The sequence below is a fragment of the Lacerta agilis genome, chromosome 3, assembly GCF_009819535.1.
Source record: "Lacerta agilis isolate rLacAgi1 chromosome 3, rLacAgi1.pri, whole genome shotgun sequence".
NCBI lineage: Eukaryota > Metazoa > Chordata > Lepidosauria > Squamata > Lacertidae > Lacerta > Lacerta agilis.
The window spans coordinates 20,027,054-20,045,558 of NC_046314.1; the positions used below are offsets into that span (position 1 = coordinate 20,027,054).

An 18,505-nucleotide genomic window follows, 5' to 3' on the forward strand; every position below is an offset into this window, starting at 1 on the left:
GGTTTCCCCAGCCACTCTGGGCGGCTTCCAACAGAATGTTAAAATACAATAATCTATTAAACATTAAAAGCTTCCCTAAACAGGGCTGCTTTCAGATGTCTCAGAAGTCTGGTAGTTGGTTTTCTCTTTGACATCTGGTGGGAGCGTGTTCCACAGGGCGGGTGCCACTACCGAGAAGGCCCTCTGCCTGGTTCCCTGTAACTTGGCTTCTAATAGTGAGGAAACCGCCAGAAGGCCCTCAGCACTGGACCTCAGTGTCCGGGCAGAACTTTGGGGGTGGAGATGCTCCTTCAGGTATACTGGACCGAGGCCGTTTATTTCAAAACCACATAATATAGTGTATCTCAGAACCACATAAAAGGAGATCCCACTGCTGCTGTAACATATGAAGTGCTTGGAGTCCTAGACTAGGACTCAGGGGAAGCAAGATCAAATTCCTATTCATTCTTCCGAGTTTGCACCCAAGGTCATTCTTGGGTTGGATCCTTTCTCTCAATCTGGCCTATGTGACCAGGTTGTCATGAGGATACAATGGCAGTAAGAGAACACTGCTTTGAGCTTCTTGGAGGAAAGGCAGGGTGTAAAATACAATTAATTAGTAAAGGACACTTCATAAATATGGTGTAGCCACCATTCATAGATGACTGGCAGATTTCCAACACCACCATTTCCCCATTTCTCTTATTTGTAATTCTATAGAGGAGTGCAACATTTGCACTACTTCTAACAACAAGTAGTATACGGAAAGTACTTTTTGTATTTACGCAAAGCGCATGGAAATAGCACGGTCTACACATAAAACTTCCAGGTTTTTTTTTTTACCTCTGTTGCCATTAATTTTCTGTAAGGGACCATAAACACAGCCAATGTCTCTTGCATTTTTTTTGGTGAAGTACCACTGGTAGTGCAAAACTGAGGCATGTTTACAAATTTATCTTCAGCACCAAGTGGGGTCTTTCATGTGTGAATACGCTATCGCAGATCTAATACCACCGCCACCTTTTTCATATCACCCAAAGTGTTTTCAGGACTCAGTTCACACATACAGTTACCATTCATCGAGCGACGCACCCACATCAGTGTTCAAAGCTCCCATTGTTCTGGGTGCATTTTGCGACAGGGCATTTCATTAGTGCGAGCAGTTGCTGAGCTCGGAGTGCAGTACCGCACCTAAGATTTCAGATTAAAACGGCAGAGTGGAAGGAAAGGAGGGCCTTTTTCTGCCTCCTCACTTCCAGCTACTCTCTGAAGCCTGGAGAAGAGACCATCTTGATAATATTAGAGAGGTGAGCAGGGGAAAGACTAGACCATGTGAAAAATGAATGTAATATTTTAGCTGCAGTTCGTTCATTTTCAGCTTTGTATTATTGTCATTAAAAAAAAACCACACCTAGACATTCCGTTGTTGTGCCCATAACCTAGATTTAAGGTGATATTTATCTCCTAGCTTTCATAGCTCAGTGAATGGGAGAGCGCCCTTGGCTTATTTTTCTGGACTATGTATAGCCAACATAGAAAAATATCACTAGTGCTACTTCCCTGAGTATGGGTGGGATTCGTTTCTGTGGAAGGGACCTGTGTAAACGAACTTTATACCAGGGGGAACTCTAAAGAGCTTTCTTTCCCTTCTGAAAGTCCAATTGTCTTGCTTTATGTCATCAAGCATTGTGATCCTTTTTACACTGGGTATCAAAATATCTGAAACATCATTTAAAAAAAGAAAGAAAGAAAGACTGTAAATAAGATATGGAATTTACTGGGAACAAAACAACATCGTTGCTTCCCAGACTCTGATTTTTCTTGTAATTGGGTGTGTGTTGCCTGGGCAATGTCAGAGAAAATATAAATCCTTTGCCATAAAAGCAGCAGCATTTTGCCCTCCAGCTCTGCAACTGACAATCTTTGTGTACAATTAAAACGAGCTGTTGCAAGACAAGGAGGGAGAAGCCTCTCTATAAGGGTGGACTCGCACAGCCAGTGTGGAAGTATCTCACCAAGGCACTTCTTTCTGTTCCTGTGCATAAGCTCTGTGGAGTGATGTGTGACTTTATTCCAAGACCTGCTAGCTGCTGGTTCGACACACCTTATTCTGTTCTCTGTGCTCTAGAGACACGCTAGGTTCTAAACTAGTGATCCTCAGTAGGACCCATTTTTAATGGGTATGACTGCATGTTCAGGTTCAACATCAGAAGTCAGCATCATTGGACACCTGACAAGGTTTCCCCCTTTAAACTAGTAAAAGCTTTGCAACTAACAGTTACAGGTAGGTAGCCGTGTTGGTCTGCCATAGTCAAAACAAAATAAAAAATAAAAATAAATTCCTTCCAGTAGCACCTTAGAAACCAACTAAGTTTGTTCTTGGTATGAGCTTTCGTGTGCATGCACACTTCTTCTTGGTATCTGAAGAAGTGTGCATGTACACGAAAGCTCATACCAAGAACAAACTTAGTTTGTCTCTAAGGTGCTACTGGAAGGATTTTTTTATTTTTTACTTTGCAACTAAGAATGTGGACCAGGAAACTCATGGTTTGATTCCTATTTGTCATGAATCTATTGTGGGGTTTTTTGAAAGTCGAAATTTTCTCATATTTAGCCCTCCCTCTGTAATGTGCGGGTGGTGCTGTGGGTTAAACCACAGAGCCTAGGGTTTGCCGATCAGAAGGTTGGCGGTTCGAATCCCCGCAAAGGGGTGAGCTCCCATAGCTCGGTCCCTGCTCCTGCCAACCTAGCAGTTTGAAAGCACATCAAAGTGGAAGTAGATAAAAAGGTACCGCTGCGGCGGGAAGGTAACAGCGTTTCCGTACACTGCTCTGGTTCACCAATCATGCTGGCCACATGACCCAGAAGCTGTACGCCGGCTCCCTTGGCCAGTAAAGCAAGATGAGCGCCACAACCCCAGAGTCGTCCGCGACTGGACCTAACGGTCAGGGGGTTCCTTTACCTTTACTTGTAATGTGCAGGATACCAAAATCACTTACAAGGCTGCTGTAAGGATTACTGAGATAGTATCTGCTCTTTTAAATGCTTGAAATGTGCCCGATAAGCACTATACATTATAAATTGCAATGCTTGGGCATTTTAAATAGCTATGCAATAAGGGAATTCTTAATTATTTCATTATATTGAATGGGCCTTTCACTATTCAACACTGTTATGTGGAAACGGATTTAGGTTTATACCACTATAGATGTCTCAGAGGTAGCCAGAAAAATCCGAGCAACATTCTAATGAAAACGACTTATCCCAGCGAGGATCATTCACAGCAACAAAATTATGCAGAAAACAGAAAGTAATGAACTCATTTTGTGATGAGTCAATTCAGGAATTTTTGATGTTTACATACTTTCAAAATATGATATCATTCATGCCACTGCGTGATACAGGACGCAGGAAATTTACATCTAAATATCAAACGCACCCCAGCTGAAATGGATTACAAACAGGGAGGAAATGGCCTGGACAAAGGTGGGAGAACTTCCTTGATATGAATATCAAGTCTAAGCTCCTACTGACACAGGACTGCCTGGTCACAGGATGGAAAGTGATGCACGTGTACACGCAATCTGTTTTCTTTAATGAATGAAGGCTATAAAGCTAATATCCTGGACCACCGTTTTTCCCATATTGCCTGAAAGCTTTTCATGCTATTTTCTAATCTGGAGCTTGGGAGTTTTTTGGTTTTTTTTTTTTAAGTTTCCCCTGTCATAATGATTTCAGCAACTACTTATACAGCTCAGACATTGCTCTGCCCCTCTCTCTTTGCCTAGGGTTCCACATTAACTGTTACAGCACATTGCAGAGGCTTACAGTGTGGTGGCTAAAGCAGAGAGCGATTGGGCAGCACATCTGTTTATGCTTTCCAGACTTTATCTTCATAAGCATTTCCGGATTCATTTTAAATTTAAGCAACATCGGCATAGGGAATCACTATAAAGGCAAATCAATTCCGTAAGGAGCAGCCCCTGTATACATACATGGGAGTGTGGATGGAAGACTTCTCATTCCAATAATTTATCCCGAGGCATCTGCAGACAGGTATATAGGAGAATACTGTTCCCTATGGAACAAGGTGGGACCATGCCAGAATCGTTGCAGAATGCACTTGGAAACTCACCTCCAGTTCAGATGTTTTGCTTGTAAAAATGCTTAGCCGTTCACTGGGTGCTGGTATTATTCCTGACCCCAAATATAATAAAATAGAAAATTCTTTCCAGTAGCACCTTAGAGACCAACTGAGTTTGTTCTTGGTATGAGCTTTCGTGTGCGTGCACACTTCTTCAGATATACTGAAACAGAAGTCACCAGATCCTTAAATATAGTGAGGGAGTGGGGAGGGGTATTACTCAGAAGGGTGGTGGGAATGGGTGATCAGCTGATAGGTGTAGTCTTGCAGGGAAAGGCAAGGGGTGAGATGGCTAAAGATAGCTTTGTTATGTATAATGAGATAAGAATCCAATGTCTTTGTTCAGACCAGGTCTCTCCATGGTTTTAAGTTTGGTGATTAGTTGCAATTCAGACACTTCTCTTTCCAGTCTATTTCTGAAATTTCTTTGTATTAATAGTAATATTATTTTGGAATCCCCAAATAACACAGCAAAAGGCCAACAGCAGCAGTCTCAAGAAATCTTTTTACTGTAGAAACGGTCGCTTCAAAGGTTTGTCCAGAACGCGACAAGAAAAAGGAGGCATACATACCTAAACAAATCTGTGCCCCAGGGAAGAGGCTGCAGATTCCTTCTACTTTAGTCAAAGAATCGTTTACTAGCTTGTTATCCATGATATTTGCTGCCTGGGGGCCTCTATAACGGAAAAACCCTGCGCCACAAATGAGATGACAGCTCCACCCACTTATTAGTTTTTCAGCCTTGCCATCAAACATCCCCAGGCAAGCTCATTATCATTATTACTAGCTGCTGTGGATGGAAGAAGTTATTCTTTATGATGAAAAGGACCTCAGTACAGTGTATGGATTGAGGCATTTAGAACACTGTCTTCACAGAACAGTTGTTTCAGTTCAGGAAGCCCAGTTAGGTGGAAGGTTAAGTATTAATACCTTCTGCTTCTTGTGATATTTTATGGAAAACAGTTATGGGGAATTAAAAGGTCAGGGAACAGTTCCATTTATTTAAGAAACAATAAAATAGACCCTTCTGCGGAGAAGTAGTATTTCCTCTTATGTCTGACATCCTACATATGCTTGTTAGGAGATACCTATATAGAAGTTTCTTTCAGGAGAGTCCTGATTTATACTTTATATTTGACTTTCTTCTGCAGTGTTTTATTCTGGATGGCTTTATTTGATATTTTAACGTAGCTTTCTTTGAGCTTTGTTTCCTTAAAATAAAAAGCAGTATAGAAATGAAATAAATAATAATAATAATTGCTTTGAACAGAAAAAAAATGATATATTTTTGGTATCAAGATTGTGTTGCAAAGCCATATTTTAGTGCACTTCTTATATATCCTATTGAACTTCATGAACCCATATAGTAGTTTAATGGCGAGAAAATGGAAATAGGTACTTGGAAATAATGGTTTTCTTAAGGAAAGGTGGGTGATGAAAGTTTCCTGCTCCTGGCCCTGTAGGCAAACTCCAAATGTGAAGTGTAAAGTGTTCCATTCCCCAGAAACTGAAAGCTGTAAATGCTACAATGCTATTGGCACCCCACAAACCTCAACTCCAAACCAGCTACATGCCAGTCCATATGCTAATATATATTGAAATTCATTGAATTTCTGCAAACATTGATCTGTGTTTGAATGATGTTCATCCAGGGAATGATATTAAGTGCTGGGTTGTAATAACCTTAATGTCTCTTGATGATAGCACTGAAATCCTACAGCCATGGCAAGAATATATATGTGACGTGTAAAGCAAACCCAATGCTTTCCCCCCCTTAAAAATGTTTAGGGGGACTCTCATTTCCCTACTCATATTGAAATACTGTCCCTCAATGAGGACAAACTTAGATTCACTAAATGTTTTAGGGGTATGAGTAACTCTGTGTGTCCCCCCCCCCCCAGAAAAAAGCACTGAGCAAATCTATGTGGAAAACATTCAGAAAGGTATCTATAGCCTGGTAGAACTTACCACTGGATTCCGATAGCCTGCTTTTGTCATTCGAGCAAGCAGCAGTGATACAAACATAATGTAATGCAACATCCGACTAAAAGACAGCCTAGGCCCAGGTAGACAGCTCTGCTCTACTGAAATCCCTTGCCGTACTCCTTGATGAAGTGTTCTATTGATGCAAAGCTCTGGCAGCTTTTGGGAAATGGGGATGCTCTGACAGCTTTGGGGAACTGGTTCAGAGTGCTGGCCAATAGCTATGCTTCTCTCACTTCACAGACCCCAGTACTGATGCAGGGTTCCTCTACTAGGTCCTACGTTGTACTGCAGGGATGGGAAACCTGTGGCTCTTGAGAGGTTATTGGACGCCAACTCCCACCCATCCCAGCCAGCATTAAACTGATAAGAACAGATACTGCACTTGATCTTAGCCAAAACGCCCGTCCCAGCCAGCATGGGCTGGGAAGAGAGTTGCAGCTGAAGAACATTCCTTAATATTGCTTTCTACTGTAGTGTCCCCACCCCACAACTCTGCCTCTTTACTGGTTTCCCAGTGAAACGCAGAAGAGGGTGATAAGATTATGCAATCTGGATTAATGTTTCCACACATCTCTCCATCTACAGGAGAGAACCAAGAACCTTTTCATACACTGCATTTTTAAGGGCGTAAAAGTGTCAATGCAACAAACCAGTATCTTGACAGATGCAGTCAATATGGAGTTAAGATTGGCTAAAGCGACTTGTATGCTTGGCAGCAAACCTGGTTTCTTGCTGTGCGATGTGTGAAATGGGCCAAGTATTCCCTGCAGGAGGAGATTTTTATTTGTAAGGATCTCTGAGGATCTTGGCATCTATCTATCTATCTATCTATCTATCTATCTATCTATCTATCTATCTATCTACAGTATATGAAAAAGCTCTTCACCCATGTGCCAACAGTGTAAACTCTGGTGACTCCCAATTTGTCAAATGTTCCTGCATTTGGCTAAAATCAGAGCTGTTTAACAAAGAAGCTCCACGCATAAAACCTGACACAGCTATCGAGCGAGTAGAAAATGTCTTTTTAAAGCAAAGTTGACCAGTCTCCGTCATTTAAATACATTTGTTGTAAATATCTTTATTATTCTCCCACTGTAAAGTCTGTTACATATGCACCTAATAAAAACGAGCAGCTGTCCCAAGAGGTTGCACTGTACATGACTTGAAATTTCATTTCAAGACAGCTTATGAGAAAATCAATTTGGTATGTTGGGTTACATAAATTAGTGATGACAGGTTTTTGTGCATAAAACATTTATGAGAGGTCTAGAAGATCATGATACACAAACTTTTAAGAATAATTTTTGATATCATATTCTGCTCTTTACTGGGAACCATGTGTTCACATGCCACTTTTTATTTATTTCTATTTCAGTCTATGATATATTGCTGTCTTGGCAGCAAGTTTCCTAATAAAGGGGTTCATATGCTTGTCTGTAAAAGGTGGTTCCTCATTTGCAGGGAGTCTTCTATTGCCATTTGTATGAAAGGAGCAAATAAAATTTTATACACATAAAGAGCAAAAATATTGGCAAAGTTAGAAATTCATCTACCCCGTCTTCATATTTTATAGGCTTGGATTTAATAAACAAAAGTATCTCTTTGCAGCCCACTGTAGCATTTGTGACGCTAACATGGTTGTGAAACCAGATTGCTGTTTGGCTTTACATCTGTGTGATGCTCATTCACTGTTCAGACAGTCTTTTTTTGAAATCATGGACTATATCTTTGGACAGACTGAGTGTAGGGCTTAGATGTCCTTTGCCACTTTAATGTTGAAGGTTCTTGCATTATTATTTTTTTTAAAAAGTAAGCATGTTTCAATACATTTATGAAGTGGGAAGTTGCTCGGTTTGCTAGATGAAGTCTAAAGATTGTGGCATTGTTTATGCTAAAACTTACTCCGAAATTTGTAGTTTTCAGGCGGACAGATCTTGTTCTGTGTGATTGAATCTGTGGGGATGGGAAATGAAGGATATTATTTAGAGTGGACCAACAGACTTGCATAGATGCAGACACTAAACTGGGAGATCCATTTGCACACCAAATGGGAGAATCACCTTTCAGCCTAGATGTTGAACCCACCTAGCCTAGTAGGTTCAAGACTGAGCTCAAAGGAGATCCTGCATTCAGATAACTGCAGGATTCCTCAGTCTGAATATTCACTTATACACACTGTGAGAAGAAAGTGGAACAGCGTAAGGCCCACTCATAATTTCCATGCACATAAATGTGTAGGGATAGTCAGGCTCAGTAATGCAACTAGACTGGCAAGGTACCCCTGACCGTTAGGTCCAGTCGTGGACAACTCTGGGGTTGCGCGCTCATCTTGCTCTATAGGCTGAGGGAGCTAGCGTTTGTCCGAAGACAACTTCCGAGTCATGTGGCCAGCATGACTAAACTGCTTCTGGCGAACCAGAGCAGTGCACAGAAATGCCATTTACCTTCCCGCCAGAGTGGTACCTATTTATCTACTTATACTTTGATGTGCTTTCGAACTGCTAGGTGGGCAGGAGCCGGGACCAAGCAACGGGAGCTCACCCCGTCGCGGGGATTTGAACTGCCAACCTTCTGATCAGCAAGCCCTAGGCTCTGTGGTTTAGACCACAGTGCCACCCGCGTCCCAACTAGACTGGTAGGCAGCTCAAATAGCAGCAGTTGGGTCACACAGTCAGTTTTTCCTAAGTGCCAGCAGGCACGGCTTCTTCTTTGCCACACACACATGTGTGATCCAATGGGGAAATGTCGTTGTGGGCGGAAGTGTTATGTGGATATAGTCACAGGATTTTTTATGCGCAAAGAAAATGGAAGGTGTTTGACTATGGATATTGAAATAAGAAAAGCAATATCTATGCACTGTCAAGTTCACACATTCACATTTCCCTTAAATTACGGAGGGCTTGTGTGTGGTTGATGAGGAGGGGCCATCGTTTCTGGTACATAGGAAGAACTAGTTTTGTGAGACAGCTCTATGTGCATGTTGTATACTGGAGAATTAACATGGGAGTGGATGATGTGCAGATTTGCTTACGCACAGCTATGGCTTTATGTTAAACAGTAATAATCAGATCACTTACCTAGAATCCATTTTTCCGATAAACACTGTATGTCCATGTACTTTCTAACCCTGCATTCTCCAATGCAGATTTTAGCCTGGCGGGGAGTTTTGCACACTTTCCCCCCACAAAGCTGTACCAGCTCACACAGTTTCTTACGGGGTGGTTGACTAGCAGGAGATATGAACATTGCAGGATGATTTGAAAAGAGTTTCTGGTGAACTTCTCTATTTGGAAGGTAGCGTTGAAATCTGCAGATCTGTTTGATGAGAAAAAAAGGAACTATTCTGATGCACTCTTTAGAAATTGCATTGTTGCGGATTAGAGCTCATGTGCACATGAAGTCTACCAATGCAGAGTCTTAGAGTTAAAGCTAGCCGAGATATACCGGTAACTGTGATAGTTATATACCAAAGTCCCATACCTAAGACTAGAAGAGACCCACAGGACATTGATAGAGGGCTCTATAATTTTTAGAAAACAAAGTCAGGACAACGTTGATATTAATCGACCCATTTAAAAAAATATATTTTACACACAGAGATATTTATTTAAATGAACCAAAATGCCCTCTTTTTAAAATAAATAAATAATAAAAAGTGTAACTCTTATATTAATGCAATGTCTGAATTCCATTTCTGCAAATTATAAAGATTCTACATATATGAAAGTGTTTTTAAAAATACTGCTGTTGCAGTTTGGTCACTGAATTATTCATTTATTGCCCAAGTACCGGTAATAGATAACCAGGATATGAACTCCATCATAAAACACTTTTGCTCATTTGTGTGTTTGTATATATATATATCTATGTGTGTGTGAGGGGGGGGGGGAGAGAGAGAGAGAGAGAGAGAGAGAATGAATCTCTGGACAAACTTAAGCATGTGGGAAAAATAAAAATAAAAGTTGAAAGGCTCATAATAAATTTCTAAATAAATAATATGATGAACAATGTGTCAGAATTCCAAAAGCATAGCCACCTAACAGCACAAGCCTATATGTGTTTGCTCAGAAGTATATTCCCCTGCGCTTGGTGGATTTTACCCCACAGGTAAGATAGGATTGCGGCTGTACAGAACATTCCTAAGTAAAGTGGAGGCTGGAGAGTTAAGCGGCAAATGATCTACCACTTTCACAAAAACCCGCTTTAGGCTGGTTAGTTAAGGGATCCAGTCTAGGAGAGTGCTGGGGGAAAAGGAGGGTGGGCTTTGGATAAACTGAATCCCAGGCCAACAGATTTAGCGTGGCATGAAAGGTGAATTCTGTTAGCTATTTGTGATAAAACAGATGCCTTACACAAGCTTGAAGATAAATCTTTACTTGTCAGGTTGGCAACAGTTGAACAACAAGTATTCTTCACACACACACACACGAATACAATGTGTTTCTCTCCCTTGAGCACAAGAGTAGTTGGCAGGGAGGTTCGTCGCACCCTCATGGGCCGCTTCCGGCCCATGGGCCTTAGGTTGTCAACATCTGGTTTACACGGATTGGCAGTGGCTCTCCAGGGTTTCAGGCATGGTGCTTCTCCCAGCCTTACCTGCCAGTGTAGACATTACTGAGAAAGAAGGAGCAAAAGTCTCCTAACCCAAACCTGTTTTCACCCGAAAGGGGCAGAGAACCATGCATGATGCCCTGAGATACTGTACTGGGAATACTTGTTAGTATATTAACCATGGTTAGTACCGGTGCACATATCATAGTGAGCTACAGGCTTGGAAGGGAGTTGGAATTCATACCAGAGAGAGGATACAGAGAAGGAACACGAGTCTGATCTTGAAGCTGTGGTTAAGATATTGATAGAATGATGAGAGTTGCAGCCCAAAACATCTGGAGGGCACCAAGTTGCCAAAGGGAGGTCTCTGCAACGACTTTAACAAACTGAAAAATGTTTATTCGTGAAAATACAAAGTGATCTGGTTAAACGGTTAACGCGGTAGCCCTCCAGATGTTGTGATGGTTGGTGGCTGGTGGTGGTGTTGGGAGCTGAAGTTCAAAAACACCTGGAGAGTCACAGGTTTTCCAACCCCGGGTTAAATGCTTAAATTAACATGGACAAAGTACGCACTCTTTAAAATGTTAGAACCTCCTCAGGATAAATACAATTTATACACTTTTCAATTAGTCGAAATAGCATTTCTCTGCCATTAGAGACATCTTAATAGTCTCCCATGCTGCCTATTTAGGCTAATCAGCAAAATCCAAGAGAAGTAAAACAATCTGCAAGAGACATTAATCTAGCTTTGCTTTATCTAAAATTAATAATCAAACCAGATTGTGCTAAAATTGTCCCATCGCTTTTGCGGCGCTAAAGCTTCCAACCTGAAGCTGATTAGAAGTGACAAGCTCTGTTTATGTTAAAAGCCAGCCAGAGCCAGAGTTTGTTAGAAGGAACATACACACAATGTAACTTGCTTTGTAATCCTGCTGTTTTACACATTTTGGAGGACATGATTTAAAGAGTGTGCTGTATTCCTGCTTGTTCAACATTGTTCCTGAAAGCTTTTATTTGTTGTGGTCATAACAAAAAGTCATTTTGTTTTCACAGTGGTTCCAGTGGTACTGGCAATGTACTCGAGCAGACAAGGAAATTGAACAAGGAAAAAGAAATGGCTTCTATTTTATGTTTCACAATAAAGATGTAAAATCAGGAAATGCCAAAGAGGAAAGGTTCTAAACCATGATGTCAAGGGCTGTTGTACATTTAAATACCATACTTACATGCTGCACTACTGGAATGGCTAGTACTGAGATTATGAACAGAGCCTATGGAGCGAGTTGTCCATTTGAAATTGGAATTGGCAATCAGATCCTTTGAAAGAGACACTGCACTTCAGTTTCCACAGAAATTGTTCACATTTAAAAGCAATCAAAAGGTATGCTTCCTTGCTCCATTAAATCAATGGAGCAGCAATCAAGTAATATATATATATGAGTTTAGGATAGTATATTAATCTACTTCCATTCTTCTAGCTGTGAGAACTCTCACACAAATGTTAATGAATACCTGTAGGTCAGGGCATGAGGCTGCCATTCCCCTTCCCATATTGCACCTACTATGAACACCTGAAAAGGTGACATCAACAAGAGTAGGTTCGCTAGGGTTGTCATATTTAAAAAATTGAAAATCCAGACAGAAAAGTCTAGTTTCCTGTGTGGTGCTGTCCACCCACATTCAAAAAGGCACATGCAGAATTAAATGTCCATGGAAGTTACTAGTCCACTTGTCCATACATATTTAAGTTTATAATTTTGAAAACAACAACAACAACCCTCTTTCCACTTGTAACATCCCTGTCTGGTGGTCATTCCTATGTGCTATCGGTCACCAGGGAAGTGAGCTGTGAAATAGCATCATTTTCAGTAGCATACACAGGCCAACTTTTTGTTTGTATGATATTCTATGTATGACACCCAAAATTATAACTGTGCATGTTTTACATGCATGATGAAGGCCAGCACAAATTACAAGACAGACAGAAAGAAAGACGGGATACTTCAGAGACTTTCTCTGTGAGTTGCTTGCTGGACACTTTGAGGTTTCCAATGCCCAATCAAGCCATGTGATTTTTGACAGTCTACCCTCCTCCTGCAACACTACCTCCTGGGTAGTGTTTCAGCCAGAACTGGATTTAGCTCGGTCACTGAAGCCACAGGTATCCTTGGTGAGAAGGAGTGTCTTTTACCAACTTGGGTTGGTAAGATGTTGGTAAGATGTTCCTAGATGAGTCCAATCAAAAAGGCTCTCATATATATCTGTTTTACAATTTAGAGTATTCATTTAAACAACCTTAAAATATCAATGACTTCCCTTCTTCTCTTTCCATGGTTCATGTTGCATAGCATAAATCCCTGCATATTTTATATAAACTAAACCATTCAGTATTCCATCAAAACTTATTTACACTGTTGAATTTATCTTAATACTGCCCACGATTTCGAGTGTACACAATTTCCCCCATATATTCAAATCTTCTTTAAACGACTGTTCTTCTTGTTCTCTTATTCTATAAGTTAGATCTGCAAGCTGCACATATTCCATCAGTTTAAGTTGCCATTCTTCTTTGGTTGGGACCTTGCTCATTTTCCATTTTGGGGCTAACAGAACACGGGCTGCCATAGTGGCATACATAAATAACCTTTTTTGACACCTGGGAATTTCCATCTGAGTTATCCCCAACTAAAAGGACTGTTTTTTGGTTTTTGTTTGTTTTTGGAAAGGTGCTTTAAAACCTTTTTTTCAATTCATTATAAATTATTTCCCACTACTCTTTTACAGGTTCTTTCAAAAAGGCCCACCACTCTCTTGCACATCCAGATCATATTAAGCAACTCACATATTACAGTTCTAGAATGTAAAGCTGTGAGATTACATCAGCATCCATTATAATACTTAATAAAGTCTCGAGGCAAGGTGTATACAGGCTAAATTCACAAATAAGAAATTAAGGGAAGACAAGAGTGCTGTTCCACCATTTGTCCATTCCCAGTTGAAAACTAATGTGCTATATTAAGTGTATTTTCTCCTTAGTTATTGCCTCTCTTTGTTTGTATCATTCAAGTATGTTCCATGCCCTAGAAGAAAGGGGAGGGAAAATAAACTAGAGCACGGAGAATTTAACTAAAATGTGCCTTTCCACTGTATGTTGCAAGATAAGCCTTAATACTCTCACACACTGATAAGAAAAGTTAATTTCAATAATTGTCTGAAATACAACCTTCCAGTGGGAACGCTCTGTGAAAGTGTTTGGCACATGAATCTATTGTCTGGCAAATTTTCAATTTCATATTGAAAATGTCTGAATCACTGTTTCCAGCATAGCAAATAAAATTTCTACCAGAAGGAAGTACGTGTGCCTATATTCTAGATGAAAGTGATTTTCTAAAAGCTATACCTGTATATGAATTCAGAATTCGTATGGCGATTGCAAGGGAGCTTTTCTCTAATGAAGAAACCCTTTTTTGTCTTTTCAATCTTGCAACATTTGTATGTTTATTACTGTGGTGCACTGAAACTGAAAGAGCTTTTATTCCAATAATAACAGTTATCAGAAAGATTGTTGAAAGCGAAAGCCTGGCAAACATGCTCCCCAAAGATTACTTTCCCAAAGTTCATCGTAAATGGAATACTACATTAAGTTTTATTAACCCAAAATACGCATTATGCTAGACCTTCTGTTCTACTTAAACAAACTACAATTATTAAAAGCACAGTCCGGGCACATTCTTTATTCTTTAATTTTAGCTGAGATGCCATTAAGACGCGTAACAGTACCTCGTAGTGTGCCAAACATTTTCTTTTTATTTCAGGCATCATTTGTGCTGCAAATGTTAGAATAAGTGATGGGAAGGGAACACCATCCTCTTGGGAATCTACAAATAACTTTTTAAAAACCTCCATACCCTACTTTTTCATGCTTTAGGATGGTCTTAGCCACCATAGGTTCACCTTTCTTAAGTTTTCAGATTCAAAGCTAAAGGCTGAAGTCATTCAGCTACTTCTCTGAATAAAGATGTTCTTGCTAAAACTACATCCACAGTGACATGCAAGGAATGAGAACAGGTCTTTCAATATTGGAGGCTGTTAGGAAACAATGGCATCAAGGTCAACATGAATAAACATGAGTTTTGGCAAAGAATTAAGAACCAGCTTCAAACTTCAAGTTTGACGTCTAGTTTAAAGCTAATTCTTGCATTCTTTGCAATTCCACCCCCCCACCCCGAAAACTTGAAAACCTGTAAAATCCTGGCATGTATTAAAACAGAAAGGTCTAGCAGAAATCCATACAACATGGTGCTTACAGTGCTGAATTATTTCAGCTGGCAGCTCTTAGAAGACAGATTTACAAATCCACGCTTAATTTCCTTCCTTAAAAAACTGCACTAAACTTTAAAAGCAAATCAGGGGAGAATGTGATTGCGCTCAACAACAGATGACTCAACTAGCACCTGAGAATTTTTTGTTAGTCCTGCGGACGGATTGCTGAACTTCCTGTTTCAATAAAATACCAAACAAGTTCAGTTTCCTTTACAAATAAGCTATTACATCAATAATTTTCAGTTTTTGTCCGCCTTCCAACATTTTCTTTGGCAAATGTAGAAACACTCTAATTAAAGAGCCCAGAAAAACAAGCATCATTCATCACAGACGTAGCAAACATCTGAAAGAACATTGCACTGGTTAATTCTCTTATTGAATTTGAAGAGAAAACGACTTTTGCCATATGGATGGTCTAGAATAGGTGTAGCCAACATGGCGCCCTGCAGATGTTGTGCACATTAACTCCTATCATCCCTGAGCATTAGTCATGATGGCTGACAGCATTCCACAAAATTTGGAGGCAATTGCATAGGCTACCTCTGCTTTAGGTGGGCAGAGATGCTCCCAGAACACTTTATACACTAAAGTCAAACTGTTTATTATACAGCACCAGAAACGCGATACACCGACTTACAGAACTGAGTAGGCCATATACTGGTCTTTGGTCCAAGAGGCATCTTCCACTACATGTTGACAAACGCCTCTAGTACCCTGTTGATAGGAAGCTCTTAGAGGCAGCAGGGGTCTCCATCAACAGACTGGGGTGTCTTGCCAAAGGCAAGGTGGTTCAGAAGTGATATAAAATACACAAGTGAGTGAGAAGATTGAAGATTGAAGCAAGCACTTCAATCTGCCACTTGGAAGCCCTCAAGAAGCGGCAAAGCATCTCCTCCAGGTAGCCTCAGTTTGCACTGCCCTGCGGCCGATCAGTCCGTGCACGAGCTTCAAAGAAACTCTGCCCAAACCGTCCGATTTTATAGATAGCCTGTGTGGCTTCCAAGACTGGCTACGTGCAGATCATCCATTAGCCACCCCCTCCAAATGCCCCACTTTCTCAAAACAATGCCCAACATCAAAGAAGTTACCCAGCATTATCCTCCACAACTGATTAAGGCAGCTGTGTGGGGGGCTTCACCTCCTCCCAACGTTCTCAGGACATTGAAGACAGTTCTCACACCATCAAAAATCTTAAAAAGGCTGAGGGAAGGGGGAAAGGAACAGAGGCGGGAAGGGTAACCGTGTCAGTTCACTAACTCCTCAATACATTTTTGTCTTCTGGATGCATTTCCCATACATGGGGATGGAGGTAATTTTCGTTTGATTCCTTCTCCCTCTGCACCACCAATGGGCTTCAGAGGGTTTGATGGCCCTTTGGGAAAGCATTAGAGGCAGGTGGAGGGTAGATTGGCAAAAATCACAGCCTTCCCTGTTCCACTGATGGAAGCCTCCACTCAATGAATTAAGCTTGCATCAGCAGTAGGATACCACGGGACACAAACCGATGTAAATCACAGCAGGTGGGAAACAATAGAAAGAGGGGAAGGAAGGAAAGGAAAGGGGGTGCATGGGGGAAACAAACAACATACTGAGAGGATGAGTGGAAGACTCCAAAGGGAAGAGAGTGAGTGATCTATAGTCAGTCATTTTAACCAGACTTCAGTAACACTGCATTTACTAAACTGGGCAGGGGGAGGGATACAAGGTACAGTATATTAAAAAATAACATTGCAATCATTATGTATGAACAAATCATCCTTTTTAGGTTTAAGTGGCGGTTGGGGGCACATTTTTTTAAAAAGCAAAGCTATAGGAAATGCAATTGCAACCGCTACTGCTACAAAACCACCAGCATATTCACATGTTGCACTCATTCCTACAAATGTTCAAGTGTTGTGTGAAAGAGTGCATACTTGTTGATTTGTACAGTTCAACTATTGTTGAATGTAACACGCGAACACTCCTAATAGGTGATCTAGTACAATGCAAGGTCTTTGAATCCCTTTCAGGGGTAAGGCGAGATGGGTGGTTTTAGGGATCACAAGCTTTTTCTCTCTCAGTAGCAGCTTTCTCACACACTTCCCTACAAGCAATAGATGAAAGAAGAAGATATCAAGCCCAGCAATCTAACTTTTTTTTTGGAAAGATAACACCTGAAAACATAAAGCAAGGAAGCATGTGCAAATATCTTTGTTTTGAATTTTACAATCTATCACATTCAGGAACCAAAACACTGCTGGTTTAAATATGTGTTTTTCTGAAGTCAAATGATAACACAGCAGGGGAAAATAAAATAAAATAATTGGCTATAAAAGCAATCACCCTACACGTATTTATTAAGAAGCAAGTCCCACTGTATTTGATAGGACATACTTTAAGATATGTGTCTGTAGGATTGGAGCCTTCAAGCATTTGAATTTGAGTGAATGTTACACTGTTTGAGCTAGTTAGGTTTGCCATAAAGGTAAAGGTAAAGGGACCCCTGACCATTAGGTCCAGTCGTGTCCGACTCTGGGGTTGCGGCGCTCATCTCACGTTACTGGCCGAGGGAGCCATATGTACTCTTTATTCCAGGACATGTTCTCTTTTTCATGGGTATGTAGAATGAGTGTCATAATAGAGATCCATAGCTAAAAGCAGAAGTTGGCAAATGCATCCTCTTTTTTGCTTTTCAAAATATGGCAACCCTAGTATAGGCCGAGACCATTTTGACAGGGGTTTCCATTCCTGACCCCCACACATGTTGACAGAGTGCACACAAGCCTGCTCTGCCCCTGTTCCACCCTGTTTTGCCCCCTCCATTCCATCCTCTTCCAGGTCCAAAAGGACCTACTGTCAGGTTACAGCCGAGTAGACAGCAGCTGCAGCTGTCTGACTGGGACAGCAGCCAAGAGCTGGGAGAGCAGGTTGTCATGGATACAGCAGGAGATAAGACTGAGGGAAGTGCACAGTCCAGGGTTAATCTGAATATCTCTGAAAGGAGTTTGTCAGAGCCTTTACCGGCTCCTCTTACCACAGAGGAATGCAGGAGGGGTGGGGTGCAAGAGAAAGGGAAATTGTCATCGCAGAGGAGGCGGAAGAGGATGGTGTTCTCACGAGGTTTTAAAGGGAAGAGGAACCACCCTGAAGTTTCAGATGAGTCATCAACAGAGTAGCCAGAGGTCGTGAGAGCAGGGAGCTCCAGTATAGAGGCTTGGTTGTTTTCTTTGTTTTCTTTAAATAAACTCAACTTCACTGAGTTAACGTGTACGCATCTTGCTGCTGCTACACCTACACGTCGGTGGCCATGCGTCAATTGATGCACGCAAAAAGACTGCCTGCTGTACTGTTTTTATCAAATCCAATTTACTGTTTCAAGCACAAATGGCTTGCCCGTTCATTTGAAGGGACTGGGCTGATCCATGTCTCCGCATGCCCCACTATTCAGAGGAGATATGCACTGAACGCACCCAAGAGCTGCTCCCTTGTTTATTAGGCAAAGCCCCTGCTAGGCACAGGAATCCTGCCCATGTTAATAAGCAT

At 41.1% G+C, this 18,505-nt stretch overlaps 1 protein-coding gene across 2 annotated transcripts in view; it reads right to left on the minus strand.

Annotated features, from left to right (window-relative positions):
• Nucleotides 1-7,961: 7,961 nt before the first annotated feature.
• The window catches only part of MCPH1 (microcephalin 1), a 102,442-nt gene continuing 91,898 nt past the window's right edge, over nt 7,962-18,505 (minus strand). For both annotated transcript variants that reach the window (XM_033142992.1, XM_033142993.1), the window contains 2 exons: nt 9,187-9,424; nt 7,962-8,062 (listed from right to left, as the gene is read on the minus strand). In XM_033142992.1, coding sequence (XP_032998883.1) covers nt 8,001-8,062; nt 9,187-9,424 — 300 coding nt within the window. In that variant the 3' untranslated portion in view covers nt 7,962-8,000. The remainder of the gene's footprint in view (nt 8,063-9,186; nt 9,425-18,505) is intronic.